This window comes from Colobus angolensis, unplaced genomic scaffold, assembly GCF_000951035.1.
Source record: "Colobus angolensis palliatus isolate OR3802 unplaced genomic scaffold, Cang.pa_1.0 Scaffold162, whole genome shotgun sequence".
Classification (NCBI taxonomy): Eukaryota; Metazoa; Chordata; class Mammalia; order Primates; family Cercopithecidae; genus Colobus; species Colobus angolensis.
Genome location: NW_012114733.1, coordinates 3,253,652 through 3,272,620, shown reverse-complemented (window position 1 = coordinate 3,272,620; position 18,969 = coordinate 3,253,652). Strand labels below are relative to the sequence as shown.

At 37.3% G+C, this 18,969-nt stretch overlaps 1 protein-coding gene across 3 annotated transcripts in view; it reads left to right on the top strand.

The window, feature by feature from the left end:
* Positions 1-18,969, top strand: part of KDM4C (lysine (K)-specific demethylase 4C) — a 381,948-nt gene that overhangs the window by 243,852 nt on the left and 119,127 nt on the right. For all 3 annotated transcript variants that reach the window (XM_011937297.1, XM_011937295.1, XM_011937294.1), the window contains exons 15-16: positions 12,908-12,963; positions 15,334-15,442. In XM_011937297.1, coding sequence (XP_011792687.1) covers positions 12,908-12,963; positions 15,334-15,442 — 165 coding nt within the window. The remainder of the gene's footprint in view (positions 1-12,907; positions 12,964-15,333; positions 15,443-18,969) is intronic.

Here is an 18,969-nt window from a genome sequence, read left to right as displayed (position 1 = left end):
TTTTGTGAAATGTATGTTCAGATCATTTGCCCGTTCTTTGTTTCTTTGTTTGTTTTTGAGACAGGGTCTCACTTCCATAGCCCAGGCTGGAGTTCATTGGTGCTCTCCCAGCTCACTGTATTCTTGACTTCCCGAGCTCATGTGATCCTCCCACCTTTGCTTCCCAAGTAGCTGGGACTACAGGCACATGCTACCACACCCAGCTAAGTTTTTGTATTTTTAGTAGAGATGAGGTTTTGCCATGTTGCCCAGGCTGGTCTTGAACTCTTGGGCTCAAGTGATCCGCCCACCTTGGCCTCTCAAAGTGCTAGGATTATAGGCATGGGCCACCGTGCCTGGCTATTTGCCCATTCTTAAATCATTTTTTTTTTTTTTGCTGTTGAGATGTTTGAATTCCTTGTGTATTCCAGATATTAATCCTCTTTTTCAGATGAGTAGTTTGCAAATATTTTTTCCGATTCTGTAGTTTTTCCTTTTCACTCTATTGTTTCTTTTGCTATGCAGAAGCTTTTTAGTTTGATATATCCCATTTGTTTATTTTTGCTTTTGTTGCTTTTGCTTTTGAGGTTTTATTCATAAAATCATTTCCCAGACCAATGTCCTGAAGTGTTTCCCTTATGTCCCTTATGTTTTCTTCTCATGGTTTGATTGTTTCAGATCTTAGGTTAGGTCTTTGATTCATTTTAAATTGATTTTGTATAGGGTGAGAGGTGGGAGTCTAGTTTCATTCTTCTGTGTGTGGATATCCAATTATTCCAGCACTATTCATTGAAGAGGCTGTCAATTCCCTAACGAGTGTTCATGGCACCTTTGTCAACAGCCATATGACTCTAGATAAGTGGGTTAATTTCTGGGCTCTCTGTTATTTCCTTGATGTATGCGTCTGTTTTTATGCCAGTTCCATGCTGTTGTGGGTTACTGCAGCTTTGTAGTATATTTTGATGTCTGGTAGTGTGATGCCTCTAGCTTTGATATTTGCTTAAGACTGCTTTGGCTATTTGGGATCATTTGTGGTTCCATACAAATGTTAGGGTTATTTTTTTCTATTTCTGTAAAGAGTGTCATTGGTGTTTTGATAGAGATTGCATTGAATCTGTAGATTGCTTTGGGTAATACTGTCATTATAACAATGTTAATTCTTCCAATCCATGAGCTTGGGATGTTTTCCCATTTATTGGTATCCCCTTCAGTTTCTTTCTTCATTTTTTTGTAGTTTCTCTTATAGGGGTCTTTCACCTTCTTGGTTACATTTATTTCTAGGTATTTGAAATCAGGTACTTTGCTGTTTGTTGTCAGTGGTCATGCTGGGAAGAAAGAATAAGCCAGCTGGGTTTTTGTTTGAAAACCAAATGTTGTATAATGTTAACAAAGTTAAGATGTGTGTTCATCTTAGAGTACTTTGCTCAGGATCCTGGAAATACTATTATGTAAATGTAGTAAGCTCCATGTAGAGTACTTCTAACCAGTCTTAAATTATTCATGCTTCTTGCCACTTAATATGTGTCTGGCTTATAACATAGCTACCAGAGCGGTGCTCTAAACACCTCAAATTAACTTTCATACCATTGTAAGCAATGCCATTACGAGGATAAATCCAGAAAAAAATGTATTTTGAAACAAACAGAACATGATTTTCTGTTCTTCTGTAAATTGTTGCCTGATGATATTTAAATAGATAATATGTAGTAAGTTTACTTGGTTAGTGTTGTAAATTAGATGAAGAAAAACTAAATTTCTAGAATGCAAAAAATACTGAATAAAAATTCAATTTGTATATTATAACTTTCTCAATATTTTCAGTTGGTTTGAATACAAGCCTACTTCACTTAAAAGATTTGTCTGCACCACCCCCTATATAGGTCAACTGTGAGGGCAGGATCTTTGTCATTCACTGCTGTTGTTCAGGGTCTAGAGCACATCGTGGTGATTAATATTTGTTGAATTAATGAATGAATGTTTTCACTAAGTGAGAGAACTTATTTGCTAGTACAGAATTCATTAGAGGTGAATTTTGGATTTCCAAATTTATGGAATTTCCATTTAAAAGGTACTGCAGGACACTTGTCATTCAATTTTATAATCACTCAGAACTCATACCAGCTGTGTCCTTTGATGAGAGAGCCTGTCCTCTCTCCAGCCCTGATAATGACCCACATATCCAGAAATGGTTCTCCCATGTCTTGCTGATCAGCATGGGTTTTCTGCTAATGTGATTAATTACTCTTTGTTTTCCCAGCTCAGACAACCCTATTTTATGGTTTTGCGTTTCTGTTATGAACATGTCAGATAAATGAGGGTGTGTTTGTGGGGGTACTTCAATCTAATTATTTTTCTACGACACTGAAAATTGGCTTTAGTGGCACTTATGGATATGCTAGCTAAAATGAGAGCTTCCTACAACACAGCTTGAGAATGTTGGTATTGGCATTTCTTTAACTGATGTTTTATAGAAGAGACATTGGAACATGATTTCCTTCGGCTGCAAATAATGAACAACTGTGATAGCCATATTATAACAATGCCGTTCTCACCATTGTTAATGTTGTGTCAGCATTTTGATGATAATACTCTTTTCCATGGTTTAATAACTGAGCCATAAAGAAATCATTCCACGTTATGAATTGCTGTACTAACTGTTCACCTCAGTGGTGATTTTTTATGAAACCAAATTTTAAAAATACCTGGCATTGTTAAAAGGGGATTTTGTCAGTGATGTTAGGTGTGCAAAAGGGACCTCATCAGGAAAAGTCCAAAACTGTGAATATGATCAGATTTTATATTTTTTCATTCATCTTTTAGCCACCCTGAGGAAAAAAATATACAGCAGAATGGCTTTTTAAATGCTGTTCTTTGGAGGCAGAAATAACAGCTGCCTTATAGAGTAATCATGTTATAACAGGCATTTTAGTATATATGTTTTTTGTTTTGTTTTAGGGAACATTGGCTGACTAGCAGTATATCCAAATCTTTGTAATAATGAGTCATTTTACACTGGGTGTTATTGTTCCTGGAAAAGGCATGCTCATTAAACATAAAACAAGGCTGGCAATGAGCACAGACTGTTTGATTTTATTTATTTATTTTGTTCTGTAAGGATGAACAGTTTTGATATCGCCATAGGTTAGATTGGAAAGAAGTTACAGTACACTGAAAGAGTCTAGAAGAGGCCGGGCGCGGTGGCTCAAGCCTGTAATCCCAGCACTTTGGGAGGCCGAGACGGGCGGATCACGAGGTCAGGAGATCGAGACCATCCTGGCTAACGCGGTGAAACCCCGTCTCTACTAAAAATACAAAAAAACTAGCCGGGCGAGGTGGCGGGCGCCTGTAGTCCCAGCTACTCAGGAGGCTGAGGCAGGAGAATGGCGTAAACCCGGGAGGCGGAGCTTGCAGTGAGCTGAGATCCAGCCACTGCACTCCAGCCTGGGCGACAAGAGCGCAACTCCATCTCAAAAAAAAAAAAGAGTCTAGAAGAGATCACAGGTGTCTGTTTTAAATTTTCATCTAATTAAAAGAAAATAGAAAAAAATGATATAAATACCCACAGTCACACTAACTTTAAATTGCACGTTTCTTGTCAAAAGGTTTAATTTCTTTTTATGTGTGTCTGTGAGTTTGCTTTCTTTAATACAAAGGAACTGGATATTATCAGGAAAGTCTACCATTTCCAACACTCTCAAAATCTCAAATTTCATTTTTTACAGAAAACTACTTAAGCTGTTTTGTCAATTGGGCTTTCATCTCTTTTCTATGTATTACAATCTAGTGTTATGGCTTGCTGTAAGGGACCCAAATGGCATCACAATGTATTTAACTTGCCTTAGTGTTTTCCTTCATACTCCTTTTTTTAATTCTTGGTATCCCAGTGGTTATGGATTTACCATGTTGTTTTCATTACTGTTTGAAATTTCAAGCTAATTATAAAAATTTGACATTACAAATAAAATTTAGGCTTCTGATAATTCCAGTTCCCACCAGAAGTAACTGTTTTCTCTATTATAAACAGAAATGAAATTATAATCATTATGTAGTCCTTCTCCATAGATTTAAATGTTTACGGTAGATTACAAGAAGTCAACCTGCTGAGTCATTATTTCTGTGCATTTAATTTTTTTTTTTTTTTTTTTTTGAGGCGGAGCCTCGCTCTGTCGCCCGGACTGGAGTGCAGTGGCCGGATCTCAGCTCACTGTAAGCTCCGTCTGCCGGGTTCACGCCATTCTCCTGCCCCAGCCTCCCAAGTAGCTGGGACCACAGGCGCCCGCCACCTCGCCCGGCTAGTTTTTGTATTTTTTAGTAGAGACGGGGTTTCACCGTGTTAGCCAGGATGGTCTCGATCTCCTGACCTCGTGATCCACCCGTCTCGGCCTCCCAAAGTGCTGGGATTACAGGCTTGAGCCACCGCGCCCGGCGCATTTAAATTTTAATGGACAATGTTAAAGTCTTCTCCAAAACCATCATAGCAACTTACATGCCCCCAAACTAGATATATTCTGATTTTAAAATGTAAGTGTAGATCTCATTCTTTTCCTTTTTCGTTTTCTTTATTCTTGAGGTTGGTTTTCTTTTTTTTTTTGTTTTTTTTTGTTTTTTTTGTTTTTGCGACGGAGTCTGGCTCTGTCTCCCAGGCTGGAGTGCGGTGGCCGGATCTCAGCTCACTGCAAGCTCCGCCTCCCAGGTTTAGGCCATTCTCCTCCCTCCGCCTCCCAAGTAGCTGGGACTACAGGCGCCCGCCACCTCGCCTGGCTAGTTTGTTTTGTATTCTTTAGTAGAGATGGGGTTTCACTGTATTAGCCAGGGTAGTCTCGATCTCCTGACCTTGTGATCCGCCCGTCTCGGCCTCCCAAAGTGCTAGGATTAGAGGCTTGAGCCACCGCGCCCGGCCAAGGTTGGTTTTCTTTTCGCGTGCTTACTGGCTGGCAATGAAGAGTCATTGAATTTGTTACGTATTTTTTGTAACTGTGGGCTTTAAAAAATATTTTCCAGAAAACAATTTTTGATGTTTATATTGGGAATATTTTTATGTTATTTTATGTCAATTATGTTGTATTTTATTCTTTATGATTTTTAAATTTTGATATGTATCTTTTGTCTTTTAAATATCTTATTAAGAAATCATATTTATCCTAACTTCATCAGTATATTTACCTATATTTTCTTATAATACTTTTATAGGTCTGTTCTGTTTTTACATTTAGGTCTGTAAATCAATTGGACTGTATTTTTATGAGTCAGGGACATACACATAAAGACATACTCTATTCAGTTGGATCTGGACATTTTGAATACCGTTATTGAATAGTTTTTGGTATGAGTTTTTGGTTATTCAGTTCTGTCTTTCTGCTCTCTAATTCTGTTCTGAGGAGTAATCTGCTATTCAAAATATTATGTATATTTCTAATTTCAGTGTTCTTTTTTTGTTCCTAGAATTCTATTTGGTTGATTTCTAGAAATATAATTTGTCATTTAGAGTCTTTTAAAAAATTTTTAATATACTTGTTTATTTTAAAAACTTATTAAAATACAGCTAACTCTTGACCAACATGGGGGTTAGCGGTGCTGACCCCCAATGCAGTTGAAAATCTGCATATAACTTTGGACTCCCGCAATACCTAACTACTAATAGCTTACTGTTTACTGGAAGTCTTATTGATACAACACAATTAACACACAGTTTATATGTTATATTTATTATATACTGTATTTTTACAATAACATAAGCTAGAGAAAAGAAAATGTTATTAAGAAAATCATAAGGAAGAGAAAATATATTTACTATTAAGTAGAGTGGATCATCATAAAGGTCTTCATCCTTGTTACCTTCACGTTGAGTAGGCTGTAAAGGAAGAGGAGGGGTTGGCCCAGCTGTCTCAGGGTGGCAGAGTCTATATGTAAATGGCCCCATGCAGTTCAAACTAATGTTGTTCATGGGTCTACTCTATGTATTTTACATTTTATGGCTTAGATCATTTTGCATCTAATTCCACTATTATTTTTTGCAGATAGAACTATATTTCTTGTGTTTTTTTTTTTAGTTTTGATTGTGAGCTTATGTTTCTTAGAATTCATTACTGGGAAATATTTAGAGGCCTTTGTTATAAGTGGTTGCCAAAAATTACAATTTGCGTTTTTGAATGAGCACACTCTGCCTTCAAATAATATCCTACTTCATGAACAATGTAAAAATCTTAAAACAGTATAACTTCATTAGCACTTCCCTTTGATTTTTGGTCTTATCTTACATTTTACTTCTTCATGTAGTATACTCCACAGTGTTATTATTTTTGTTTTAAGCATTTGTCTTTTAATGAAATTTGTTCATTCTCTCTTTCCCTTTCCCTTCCTCCCTCCCTCCCTCTCTCCTTTTCTCCCTCCCTCCCTCCTTTCCTCCCTCCCTCCTTCCCTCCCTCCCTCTCTCTTTTCCTCCGTCCCTTCCTCTCTCCCTCTCTCCCTCTCTCCCTCTCTCTCTCTCTCTCTCTCTACTGCACTCTGTGTGTGTGTGTCTGTGTGTGTGTATGTTGAAGATACTAAAACATGATTTTATGTCTACCCAGGTATTTTTGGAGTTCTTCATTCCTTCCTGCTGATCCTCGGTAATGCGTGATTTCGTTTTCCTCATTCTGAAGAACTTTATTTTGGCATTTGTTATCATGTGGATATCCTGGGGACAAATTCTGTTAGATTTTTATCACACGGAGAGTGTTTCTGTTTTGCCTTTATTTTTTAAAGGTTGTTTTCTTGGGAAGTAGAATTTTAGGCTGGCAGCTTTTTCTTTTAGTATTTAATAGATATTGTTCCATTGCCTATTTGCCTTCACGATTTCAGATTAGATGTCATGTGTAACTCATATAGTTGTTTACTTTTTTCCCCTCTGATTTTAAGATATGTTATTTTTATTTGGTTTCCAGAATTTTGATTACTATGTAGCAGGTGTGTTTTATTTATATTTATCTGTTTAGAGTTTGCTGTAATTTTTTGATCTGTGGGTTGATACCTTTTATCAGTTGTGGAAATTTTTCTGTCAATATCTCTTCCAATATTATCACCCCTTTTCTCTTTTTTCACCTTTTAGTACTCCAATTATACATAAATTGAATAGTTTTTTTTCCCCCATAGATCTGTGTTGGTTTTTAAAACTCTCTTTTGTCTTTCAATCCTATACATTTGGCCCTCTGTATCCATGGTTAGATATGTGGATTCAACCATTTGTGGATCAGAAATGTAGTTAGGCCTATAATGGTTGTGTCTGTATTGAACAATGACATCCTTGTTTTTCTTGTCATTATTCCCTAATTGATACAGTATAACAACAGTTTACATATTATTTACATTGTATTAAGTATTATAAGTAATCTAGAGATGATTTAAAGTATACAGGAGGATATGCATGGGTTATGCTTAGATACTAAGCTATTTTGTATAAGGGACTTCAGCATCTCTGGATTTTGGTATCTGTGAGTGGTCTTGGAACAACTCTTCCTTGGATACTGAGGGATGACTCTACTTCCTATTCATGTGTCTCTTAAGTCATTAAACTTTTACCCTGCCAATTCCAGTTTGCTTCTAAATCTGTTGAATGACATCAGCATTTTATTATTTCCTATCTTGATCATAAATAATTTTTTTTTTTGCTTTTTAGTGTATCTTGTACTTTTTTTATTGTGTGCTAGACATTTTGTCTATGATGACTGAAATGAATATTATTATTTCCAGAAAGGGTGTGCTACTTTTTCTCTTAGGTTCCTATAGTGGGGTGAAGTCAATCTGATTTATATTTGAGCTGGGCATGTGCTTTGCTGCAGCTTTAGTTTGATTAAGTCCACTCAGGTTTCAGGTGTTTTGAGGGTGGGATTAGGACTTTCCCTTCTGCAGAGTCTGTTATCTGGGCACTGTGGAGATTCTGAAGATCTGCCTGCCTTTCAGAGTGGAGCTGGCAACTTTTAAGAACTATGGAATATCTTTTGCTTTTTAGACCACAGTTGCCTGGACTTTGGGTTCCTGGAGTTTCTTTTCTCTCCAGTTCTGTTTCTTGCTTTTTATACCTCAAGAGGATTATTCATCACAGATCCAAATTTTTTGTTTCCCACTAAACAGCTACACTGAGATTATGCACTGACAATGTTATAGTTACGTTATCTAGAACCACAGTTAATCTTGTGCATGTTTGACTACTGTACCTTTTGTATTTCGTGCGTGCTTAGGCAATGTTTTACATATATTAACTAATTTAGGGAAGTACTGTTTTTTTCCCCTGTAGGTAAAGTATCTGAGGCACAGAGGTTGAGTAACTGATCACAGTCATAAGAGTAATAAATGGCAGAACTTTGACTTAAACCTGGCCATCTGCTCTATATTAAACACTGTGATATGGTATGGCTCTCCAATTTCACTGTTCTTCTTCTCAGTTAAATTTGATTCATTTAGCCTGAGGTTATATTGCGCAGCATAACTAAAATGTTGGTTTGTTTCAAATGGTATCATTACTTGGAAGGATAAAGTAGGGAAAATTTAATGATGTTATACCAATGAGATGTTTTATTAGCTAGATTAATGAAACAAATAAGAACACAAATTGTTATATGCTGCTGGGAGCACAATTTTTTATGATATGGGTTCTTTTGCAGGGATTGTGTTTTAAAAAGGAGTTCTTGATTATTTATGGAAATGAGCACGTGGAGACTTGGTAATGCCTCTGCCGGTATCATCTTCAAGTTTTGTTTAAGTACATACAAGAACTTTCTTCTTGTCAGTTGTGAACTTCACAGGGCAGGCATTGTTTCTTGTTTATTTTTGCACTCTACTTTGATACCTTATGCCTTGCCTTATACGTTGGGGCAGAAGATGCTAGAGAAAAGGTGCATGGACATTTGGATTAGGCAGACATGAGTTTGAATCTCAATTGTTCTCCTTGCTGATTGGATCATGTCTTGGAAAGCTTTAACCCATGGTCCTGATCTAGCCCACTGCCTGTTTTTGTAATTAACAATGTTGTTGGCATATAGACACAACCAGTAGTTTAAATATTTTCCTCCAGTGGCAGAGTTGAGTGATTACAACTACTCTATAGTTGTGCAAAGTCTAAACTAGTAAATATCTAGTCATTTACAGAAAAAATTTGATAACCTTTGGGTTGGATGATTTTAGGAATGCCCCTTAATCTTTTGAATCTGAGTTTCTTTATTAAGTGAAATAATGAATTACCTAATAAATTTGTGTTAAAGAAGGGAGGTGAAATATATGAAATTTTCGGCATGGTACCTGGAATGCATTAGGCTTTCAATACATGTCTCTGTTCTTCTAATTTTTATTATTGATATCAAGTTTAATGACTCAGTGTCTTGATAGATACTCTAGCACTTTCCTACCTTCTCCTTAACTTCTTTCATTGAAAGATTTGAAGGAAAATGATACAGGTACAATTACTCTGTTTTGTGTAGTGCCTTTACATGTGTCAGGCTTTGTAGATTCTTAAGAAAACTGAGGCTGCTTTTTGAGTGAGAGTTAGCTTGTTAATTTTTAGAGATATCAATTCTGTTCTCTGACAGTAATGTACTATTTAAAAAAGGAAAGAAAGGTTAAAAATTGTCTTATCTGGTATATTTTCTGCTGGGCTTTAAACATAGGTATATAATGAAACTACAAATTAATGAATGGACAGGTTGGCATCTTTATGTTTTTACCAGATCAACTAGTTTGACCCTCTGAGGGACATTGAGTCAAACAAATGATGTAACTTGACATGACTTTCATTGTTTCCTACTTTTTTTCTTTCAAAATTGAGAGAATAGAACAGAAACTGTGATATCATATAAATAACTTACGAGTGTACCTGGCCATGAATATTTTTGTTCTTTACAAAGAAATAAGATTTCTCCAGTAAATCATGGCGAAAATAACTTTGTCAGTTCACTAAAGCCTGCAGAAAGTCCCAGTATGTGAAACTGGTCTTTGCATTTTATTAATCCTTTGTTAACTTTCAAGATTTTCACTCTTCCCTGTTTTGCCATGTTTTGTTATTTATTTAACAAACTCATATTAAGGGTATACTCTCTATTGGATATCATAATGACAGACATTCTCATAGCACTCGGTGAGTTTACAGTTTAGTGAGGGCAGCAGATAGCATGCAACAAATAGTTGCAAGAGTAATAAAGCTAATAAAAGGGGAGTATCAGTGAAAGTGTCAGTGGGAATGCCTGAGATAGAAGTACCTGAGCCAAGGGATTGGGGATTCTTGTTTGAGGGAGTAACATTTAGGTTGAGATGTCAAGAATGTGTTTAGTTTATTGATGAGTGGCACAGGTTGACTCTGAAGTGTTTAGGACAGAAGGAACCTCGTGGAGGTCCTTGAGGTGTCTAAACACAGTGAAGCTGGCCAAGACCAAGACCTGATGATTCTAGCCCTCTGAGGCCATATTAAATACTGAGAAGCATTAAAAACCTTCTCTCATGGAGTTCAGAGTAGCTCTGGGTGGCTATTGCAATAGTTTAGGTCTGGTGTAGGATACTGGGGCTGTCAGCGAATGGCAGTGATGATGGGGAGAACAGGATGGATTTGGAGGTGGGATTGACAGAACTCAGTTGATTGGATCTAAAAGATGAGAGGAAAAATATGTCTTCCAATATAAGCTAGAATGGACGGTAGGCACCACTGATGGAAAACAGTGGGGGAGTACAGGCTTGAGAAGAAGATATGAGTTCAGTTTTGCATGTGTGTTTGAGATGCCTGTGGCACTGTCAACCAGATACCTCAGGGAATTAAGGTGTGAGCCATTGGCCTATAGAGAGTGATCCGAATCAGGGTAATGGATCAGATGCTCAGCAGGCGTGTGTGGAGAGAGAAGTAATAGGGCCTATTACAGAAATTCCAGCATTTGAGGATAGTGAAAGAGAAGCCTGTGAAAGGAAACTGAGGGTCAACTAGAGGCACAGGAGGACAATGAGGAGTGTAAGGGTCATGGAAACCACAGGGAGAAAATCTTTCAGGAAGGATCAACAGTGTTGTATGGTGCTAAGAGGTCAGGTGAACCAAGGACTTGGAATTGTCTATTAGATTCTGTGACTTGGAGGGGAGGCTAGAAAGAATGAGTTTCTTCTTGTGATGGTGGAGCATCTTAACTCTATTTAAAATCTTGAGCCTACACATTGTATTTCAGAGGACTTTTTCCTCTTATTAGATTGGTGCTCTAGATCCTAATCAGGTGCTTTTGAGCAGCTTCCATGCTGCTGCGCTGTATTTAACTTTCCTAACTTGTCCCTTTAGGCTTCTCCTCACTACTAGTTTCATTAATCAGACATCTAATTCTCTTAGAGCCTGAGTGCTTCACAGTCCTCAACTCTTTGCTGCATTCCAATTTTGAAACTAACGTCTTCATGTATACAATGAAAGCACTTGACCTCAAGTTTTGTTTCCTTTTTCATTCATTCATTTTCTTTCTCACCCCCTCTTTCTTTGTAGAAAGTGTGTTAAATTACTGGAAAAATACCTAAAATTGAGAACTTATAAAATGAACTACCAGAGCTCTCATTTTCAGTATTTGGACTGTGAAATTTTGCTTTCTTGGTATGATTCATCAAAACCAGTTATTCCAAGGGCCTCCAGGATATGGCTTTGTGGTATGGATAGAGAAAATTCTTCACTGAGTTGTTATTTCCTTGAGCTGGGTTTATAATGGATTCAAGTCAATATACACAATGTATCTTTTACTACTCTGAATCCAGGAATTTTCATATAGATGTACAGAGACTTTTCAGACACATAAGCCTGTTGGACATTTCTGGTTGTTTGCATTTATTACTGCCTAACAAAAGTTACACAGATACGTGATTCTTTCCAGTTGTTTTTGTATCGTTTTCCTCAGAAAAGTATAAGCTATGAAGTTTCACACCTCATTAATGGTAGATCAGTTAGGTGGATTCCTCGTAAAGCTAGGCAAAATTGTCAAAATTTGTTAAGGAACATCACTTTAGTGGATGGGGTAAAGAGGTTTTGTGTATGAAGTTTGGAGGAAAAAACCCCAAATAACTTCTACTGATTTAAAAAATGTAAAATGTATTATTGCAGAAAATTGTGAGGACAAGCTTGAAATTAAAAATTTTACTTAGGTATTTGATGTAAAAACAATTTAGGTCATGAGAGGGCAGTGCACTGCTCTCTGGTCCTCCTTATCCTGGTCTTTTTCATGAGAGGGTAATGAGAAATAACTAATAAAATCTATATTTGTAGCAATTGGAGTCATCTTGGAGTGGAAAATTACATTCTAAGCTAAGACACATAAGAATGCTGAAAGGATAAGCTTATATGGGAAGGATAAAGCAAAACGTTTATTGGTGCTGTTTTCTTGGTCCGGATAGCTGGGATTGATCAGGACACTTTTTCTAACACTGTTTGCCCACAGAAAGAGTGAGGCCCAAGTGTTACTTTGGTGAAAAGAGTATCGTTTAAAAATAGCCTCTTGCTTATTCTTGTATTAGAAAAAAGCCTGCCCAGACTGCATTCATTAGCTGCCTTGTATCCCGGAGTGAATTCTCAGAGCACAAGGCTACACCGTGTGTGTGCATTCTCTGCTCTAGAATTCTTGCACATACCTAGGTATGCGGACTAGGTTCTCTGGACTGCTGGGTTCTCTGTGTCACAGCTTTCCTTTGATGACAATGTCAATTTAAAGTGATACCAGGTTCATGATGGTTCCCTCTGGGAGAATTTTATGCCCTGAAATTTGAGGGGCATACCTTTACCATTCCCCCCTCCTCTATCTCTCTTTTTGAACTTCTCAGAGATAGACCTTCATGTAATTCCTGATAGTTTTAATTTTAGAATGAAAAATCAGGATTTCTGAGAATATTTAGATGAATGGTAATGACTTTTGTTGTGTGGGTCTGGTCATCATGTGGTATTTTCTTTTCCCTCCAGGAATGCTGTCTCTGCAATTTGAGAGGAGGTGCTCTTAAGCAAACGAAGAACAATAAGTAAGTAATACATTAACTGTGTTGAATTTCATTATTTTTCTTTCTCCATTCTAGAACCTTTAGATGACAGTTCGCTTTACCTGTCATTGTATATGTGGTTTCAAAGCTTTTGCTGCTCAGATCTGAGGTTGGAATTCTGTGCTTCAGAGACTTCTACTGTTAGCCCTGTCATCTCGGCAGGGCAAGAGCAGTCCAAGTTACGCTTCTGTTCTTTGTATTTGACGCCATGAAAAATAATCCCTCTTTTACTCACAGAGTTTTAAAAATGAAGGTAGCCCATATCATCCAGGTACCATTAGAATCCTGATGTTTAATGTGATGAATGCTATTGGTCTGTTAAAAACAGGGCATGCCTTCAGCCGGGCGTGGTGGCAGGCGCCTGTAGTCCCAACTACTCGGGAGGCTGAGGCAGGAGAATGGCGTGAACCCGGGAGGCGGAGCTTGCAGTGAGCCGAGATCGCGCCACTGCACTCCAGCCTGGGTGACAGAGCAAGACTCCATCTCAAAAAACAAACAAACAAACCAAAAAAAAAAAAAAAAACAGGGCATACCCGAGAACGTGAAACTGTGATCTTCAGATATTTCAGTCATAGCAATGATAATAAAACCATTTACTTTTTACATTAGCAAATTAACAAGAATATAAGTGTACTAAATTAGAAAAGATAGGGAGAAAACATTGATATTAAGATTTAAAGGGATCAGGTGGAGAATATGAAGAGAATCTTGAAAGAGAGTCATAAGTAAACGTAAAAGGAAGGCAGTCTAGTTTTTATGACTGTTCTACATAGATTTTATTTTTTTTTCATGACCAGGTTTTAATATTGAAAATGGGGCCAAAGCATATTATTACAGCATAGGCTGGAATAGAGACATGTCAAAATAACCTGGGCAGATTTTGCAGGCTGGCACTTGAGGGCCAGATTCAGGTCCAAGATATGTTTTGTAGGACCCATGGACCGTTTTATAAATTGCATCTAAAATTTTTAAATTGAGAGATTTTTACATTAAAAATCCAGATTTTCATCTTTAATTGCAAATGATTGTATATCCCTATAAGGCAGTAATAACAAGTTGGGATAGAACCCAGTGTCAGTGGGGCAGGTACTCCTCAGTTCACCATGATTTCCTGGTATATGTGTATTTGCTTACATTCCACCTGGCCCCCTGGGCACCGGAGTTAGGATTCCTGGTGTAATGTAATGGTGGAGTTAGCATAATTCTTTACATGTGCACATGTTTCTGATTGCTGGGAAGGAGAAATGAAGGTATTTATCGTTATTACACTAATGAAATTTGTTGTAAGGAGCTGTAGGGTTTGTTTAATTTTTGAAAGATGATGTTCTTCCACAGTCCTGGTTGATATGATTTGCACTATACTAAAAACTCTTCACTAGTTCTTGGATATTGCACTGGATGCCGTACTGTGAGATGGTTTAGGTGGTTCCTGTATAAATACAGGTGATAAGAAGTTTTCTTTCTATGCTTGGACCACAACAAAAAGAAATAGTGTTTTCTATAGAATGATAGTATTTATTTCGATGTGGAAGAATGCCCTGATGGGGTTGATACTTGTTTTCTCTTCCTGTGGTCTTGAAAGACAGGATAGAGTCCGATGCTGTTTGAGTGAAGTAAATATGCTTTGGCTTAAAAATATGTTGATGGATTTGACAATTCTTTCAAGATCTCTTCAGACCTCATGATTCTTTACATTTATTTTGGGATATAACATTTATGAGACATTTAATAGTATTAATGAGAAAGTTGTCATTTTGCAGAAAGTGAAAAAAGTAGGAAACCAGGGTACAAGATAAACTTCATATCTCTTTGTCTCTGGGTCTCATTGATTACAGTAAGATTGCAGCGAGAAACAATATAATTAAAGATTAGCATTAATTCTTTTGGAGAACTTTTGCTACTTGAACAAGTTTGCTTCCTGACATTTGTATTATTTAAAAAGGTTATATGCTATACCCAGTTCATACCTTTTATTAATTGAACTAATCTCTTGCCACATATTGATTAGTTTAAGTACATTAAGCACATGCATATTCCAGCATCACGTGAAATAAGAAATCTGCATTTCAGTGTTTTGCAGATCAAGTGTAGAAAAATATATGCACTTTGATAGGATAGAGTCCTGGGCCTTTACCAGCTCTTCATGGCAAAATGTTGTTGGGCAGCTGTGGTAGTGAGTCTGTCCAGGTATCATTTAGGAGGTTTACAGTTTAGAATCTGTTTGTGATGGATTTAGGCTTTTGGCTTTCTTGCTCATCTGTGTATTTCCCATCTGTGAGAACTGGCATCACCAAGTTGAAGTATGTAAGTTTAGGGTACTTTTGTTTATGTTTAATGTCTCCTTTCCTGTAGGTGGGCCCATGTCATGTGCGCCGTTGCAGTCCCAGAAGTTCGATTCACTAATGTCCCAGAAAGGACACAAATAGATGTAGGCAGAATACCTTTACAGAGGTTAAAATTGGTGAGTGGCAAAGCTTCTTTTTTACCTCATAAATCAGTGTTAATTTCAAGTTTGAATTTTTCCATTAATGCACATATTCCCAAGATATATTTTCTCCTAGCTTCCTTTTACTTTTCTACCCTTATTTTCCTTTAACCTAAATTTATTTATTCCTACACATTCTTTTCCTGTTATATTGTAAGTCTGCATATAACCTTCCTCAAATTCTGTCTGAAATGAGGAAAAAGATAGTAATACATTTCCTGAATTAATGTGAACTTTAAAACTATAGGTTATCTGGTAAGATTTGTCAGTATTGGAGCTGAGCCATCTAACTATTTAAATTGTTTAGATTTTTCGCACTTTTCTCACTTGACTCTCTTTAGTTGATCTTAACCTAGCAAAATGTATCTAACCTAATTTCATTATCTCTTCTCCAAGAAGAGACACACAGAGAAATAAAGAGGCTTTTATTTTTACGAAAATATTTTCTCACTCTTGAATAGGTACAAGTCACTTAATAGGCCAAACTCTCTGGCTTGTTCAGAAACTGTAAAAGTCTTCCCGTTGGTTTCTGTTAAGAGTATTTTTCATTGAAAATATAGGCCTTTATTGTCTTTACCATTGAAGTAACTTTGTAGTTTTATTCAATTATGAGCCAACAGATCTTTAGTTTAGACCCTTATATTGCATATACCTAATTAGAACATTCCCCAAAGTACAACTGCATGACCTTAATGTACGGGAGCACGTCTTACAGGTGGACCTAAAACTCTAGAATTGCCTGAGTCCTTGTTGTTTTCCGCTGAAGGTCTTTCCACTGTACAGCATTTCAGGCACCATCACTATGACTCTTTCTTCTTGACTGTTGCTTGTTTTCCCACTGCTCTTTTCCCCAATGGGGAGCTGGGTGTGCCATCTCTGGGCCTCTCTTGCAGGAATTCACAATCTAGTCTCCTGTATTTTGTTTTCTGAGAATTGAAAGTGAACACTGTTATTTGCCATCATACCTCCATCAAGAATTTCACTTCACTAGGAAATATGTGGGCCTTTCACGGAACTAGTGATTGCTGTGGGCTGATGTGAGTGTCGGGCCTAGGATGCTCAGCATGTGGTAGTTGGAAGTTTTGTATTCTAAGATGGAAATGAGTGGGGCATTTAAATGGCCCTCTAGAGGTCACAGTGACTGTCAGAAGAAGTAGGAAGACAGTGTAATTCTTCTGCTCCTGGACTTCCTACCCCCCCACACACCAAAAAAAAGGACACCAAAAAACAAACAAAAGGTTTGTAAGAATTAGGACTGTAAGACATGATATTCAAAAAAAGGTTGAACTACCACATGTTAAATAATTTAATGTTTAGTGTGACAAATATTAACAAATGTTAACATTTCCATTTTTTTTTCTGATTATAAAAGTAATATGTATTTGTCAAAATTCTACCACCGCCTTTTAAAATCACCTTTGTGTCTGTATTGTTACCAGTGCAGTACCCTCAGAGTGAGTAGTCACTGCTCTTGAGTCTGCCTCCACAGGCCTATGTCTTGGCTTCTCTAGTCCATAAATGCTTCCTTAAAGATTTAACGTTACCTGCATCAGTCCCAAAGCGTTTTTGAGAGAACAGCAGGGAAGGGCAGGAGGATTATTTCATGCACGGTCAGGCTGTTATGTCTAGAATGGTGAAGCTTGTCGCTTTCCTCACAATGCTGTGCTTCATCTTGATCGCGCATATCACAGGTTTCTCATGAAGCGTTTCCTTCCTTAAGTGATCAGTACCTTTAAAAGAGCATGTCTTAACTGAATGTCGTGTCACCTAAAGTCTATTCAAATGATAACGTAGAGCTATGGTTACAAATACAAACTGAGATCTGTGAAATATTTTTGGTTGAAAATAGCAGCCTATAGACCGGATTATTTTTCGCATAATTTTATATTTATGGAAAGTTACTTAGAATGATCCTCATCAAAATGCTTCTAGTAGTTATCTTTAGTGGAATAATAATATGAGGAGCAACTTCAGCTGGGGGGAAGAATTACTCAGTTTGTATGACAGGGGCAATGACCAGAAGTCTGGATTCTTTTTCACCAAGAGTCCTCAGGAAGGAATCATCATCCTTGTGAGTCCACTGCAGTCCGTCGCCTGTGCCCCAGTCTTCACTGATGTGCCATGGTGATCAGACTCAGAGAGGCTGGCTTTGAATAATACAGTTTACTTATGTGGGGAATGAAACACACCTTTCCAGGGAATAGGATGCTCTGCCTCTATGTTGTTAAGGGTACACTTTCCTGATATAGGCATTCTTCTGAAGTTTAAATGGTAATCTAACAAGTTCATGGCCGGCAGGAAAGCAGAGTAGTTTTGTGTGGTATTTCATCCAGGCCAAAGTAAGCTATTTTATTCTGCCTATTTCCTAAATATATATGTGTCTGCTAGTGTCAGTTTCAGTATTTTTTCTGGAGCTGTGGGCATTCCTTTTCTGAACTCGACTGTCCACCCTGCCTTCCTGTTTATACAACTGGAAAATAATAACAATTGTTTAGATACCATAAGCAATTTATTTCACCAAACAATTACCACTTATCTTGCCATGTAGTGTACATTTTTGAATAAGACGCAGTTTTTGCTCTCTCAGCCTTGGCACTATAGACATTTTACAGCAGATAGTTCTTTGTTGTGGAGGACTGTCATGTGCATCATAGGATTCCAGCATCCTTCACCAAACAGGCGTTGCCAGCCATCCCCTGGGAGGCAAAATCACCCTCGTTTAAGAGCCCGTGGGTCTACAGCGAAGATATAGACAGAAAGAGAACATTTTCAATGTTTGCCATTTTTACAGAATATCTTGGTTGGAAGAACTGAATTCAAGACTGACAGAACAGAAATTATTAAATGTTTTTAAAAACAATCCTGGAATTTTTTTCTTTTTTCAAATCCAAATTTATTTTTCGTCAGCAAAGCAATAAAGCCTGGTAACATGTGCATATTAGCTACTATATACTTATTAATCATATAATCTGATTTAGCAATTTAACATTACCTGTTCTTATAGAAATTGAACAACCAAATTGAATACTAGTAGAGTTTCACCTAAGATTAAAATTCTGTGATATATGTGTATATGCACATAGTAGTCACTGAGTAAATATTTATGAAATGAATAACAGGCACTAAGTCATTATTCATTATTTGTGCTTGAGGCTTAAAATGACTGTGGCTAGAGGAGTGTGATCAGACAATAAAAAATGGCCTGTGCCTTTCCATGGTTTCTCCTTTAAATGTAACAGTAGAAAATTCACACACATCTCTGCATACTGCTCTAAAGCAAGGCATTACTTAACTTATCTGCATCACAGGGGACGTGTGATTAAATTGTAGAGCCCAGCAGTACTCCAGAGAGCCTATGAAACATGCATGCAGTACTTGTCTTGTTGGTTGAAAATTCTGATCTTGGAACTTTTGGTCAGCTGGGGATTGAAAACCGAGTGGACAAGTGGTTCATCCCTGAAGCAGCAGCAAGGGCTGCATCTCTTCAGTACCCACCAGGTGGT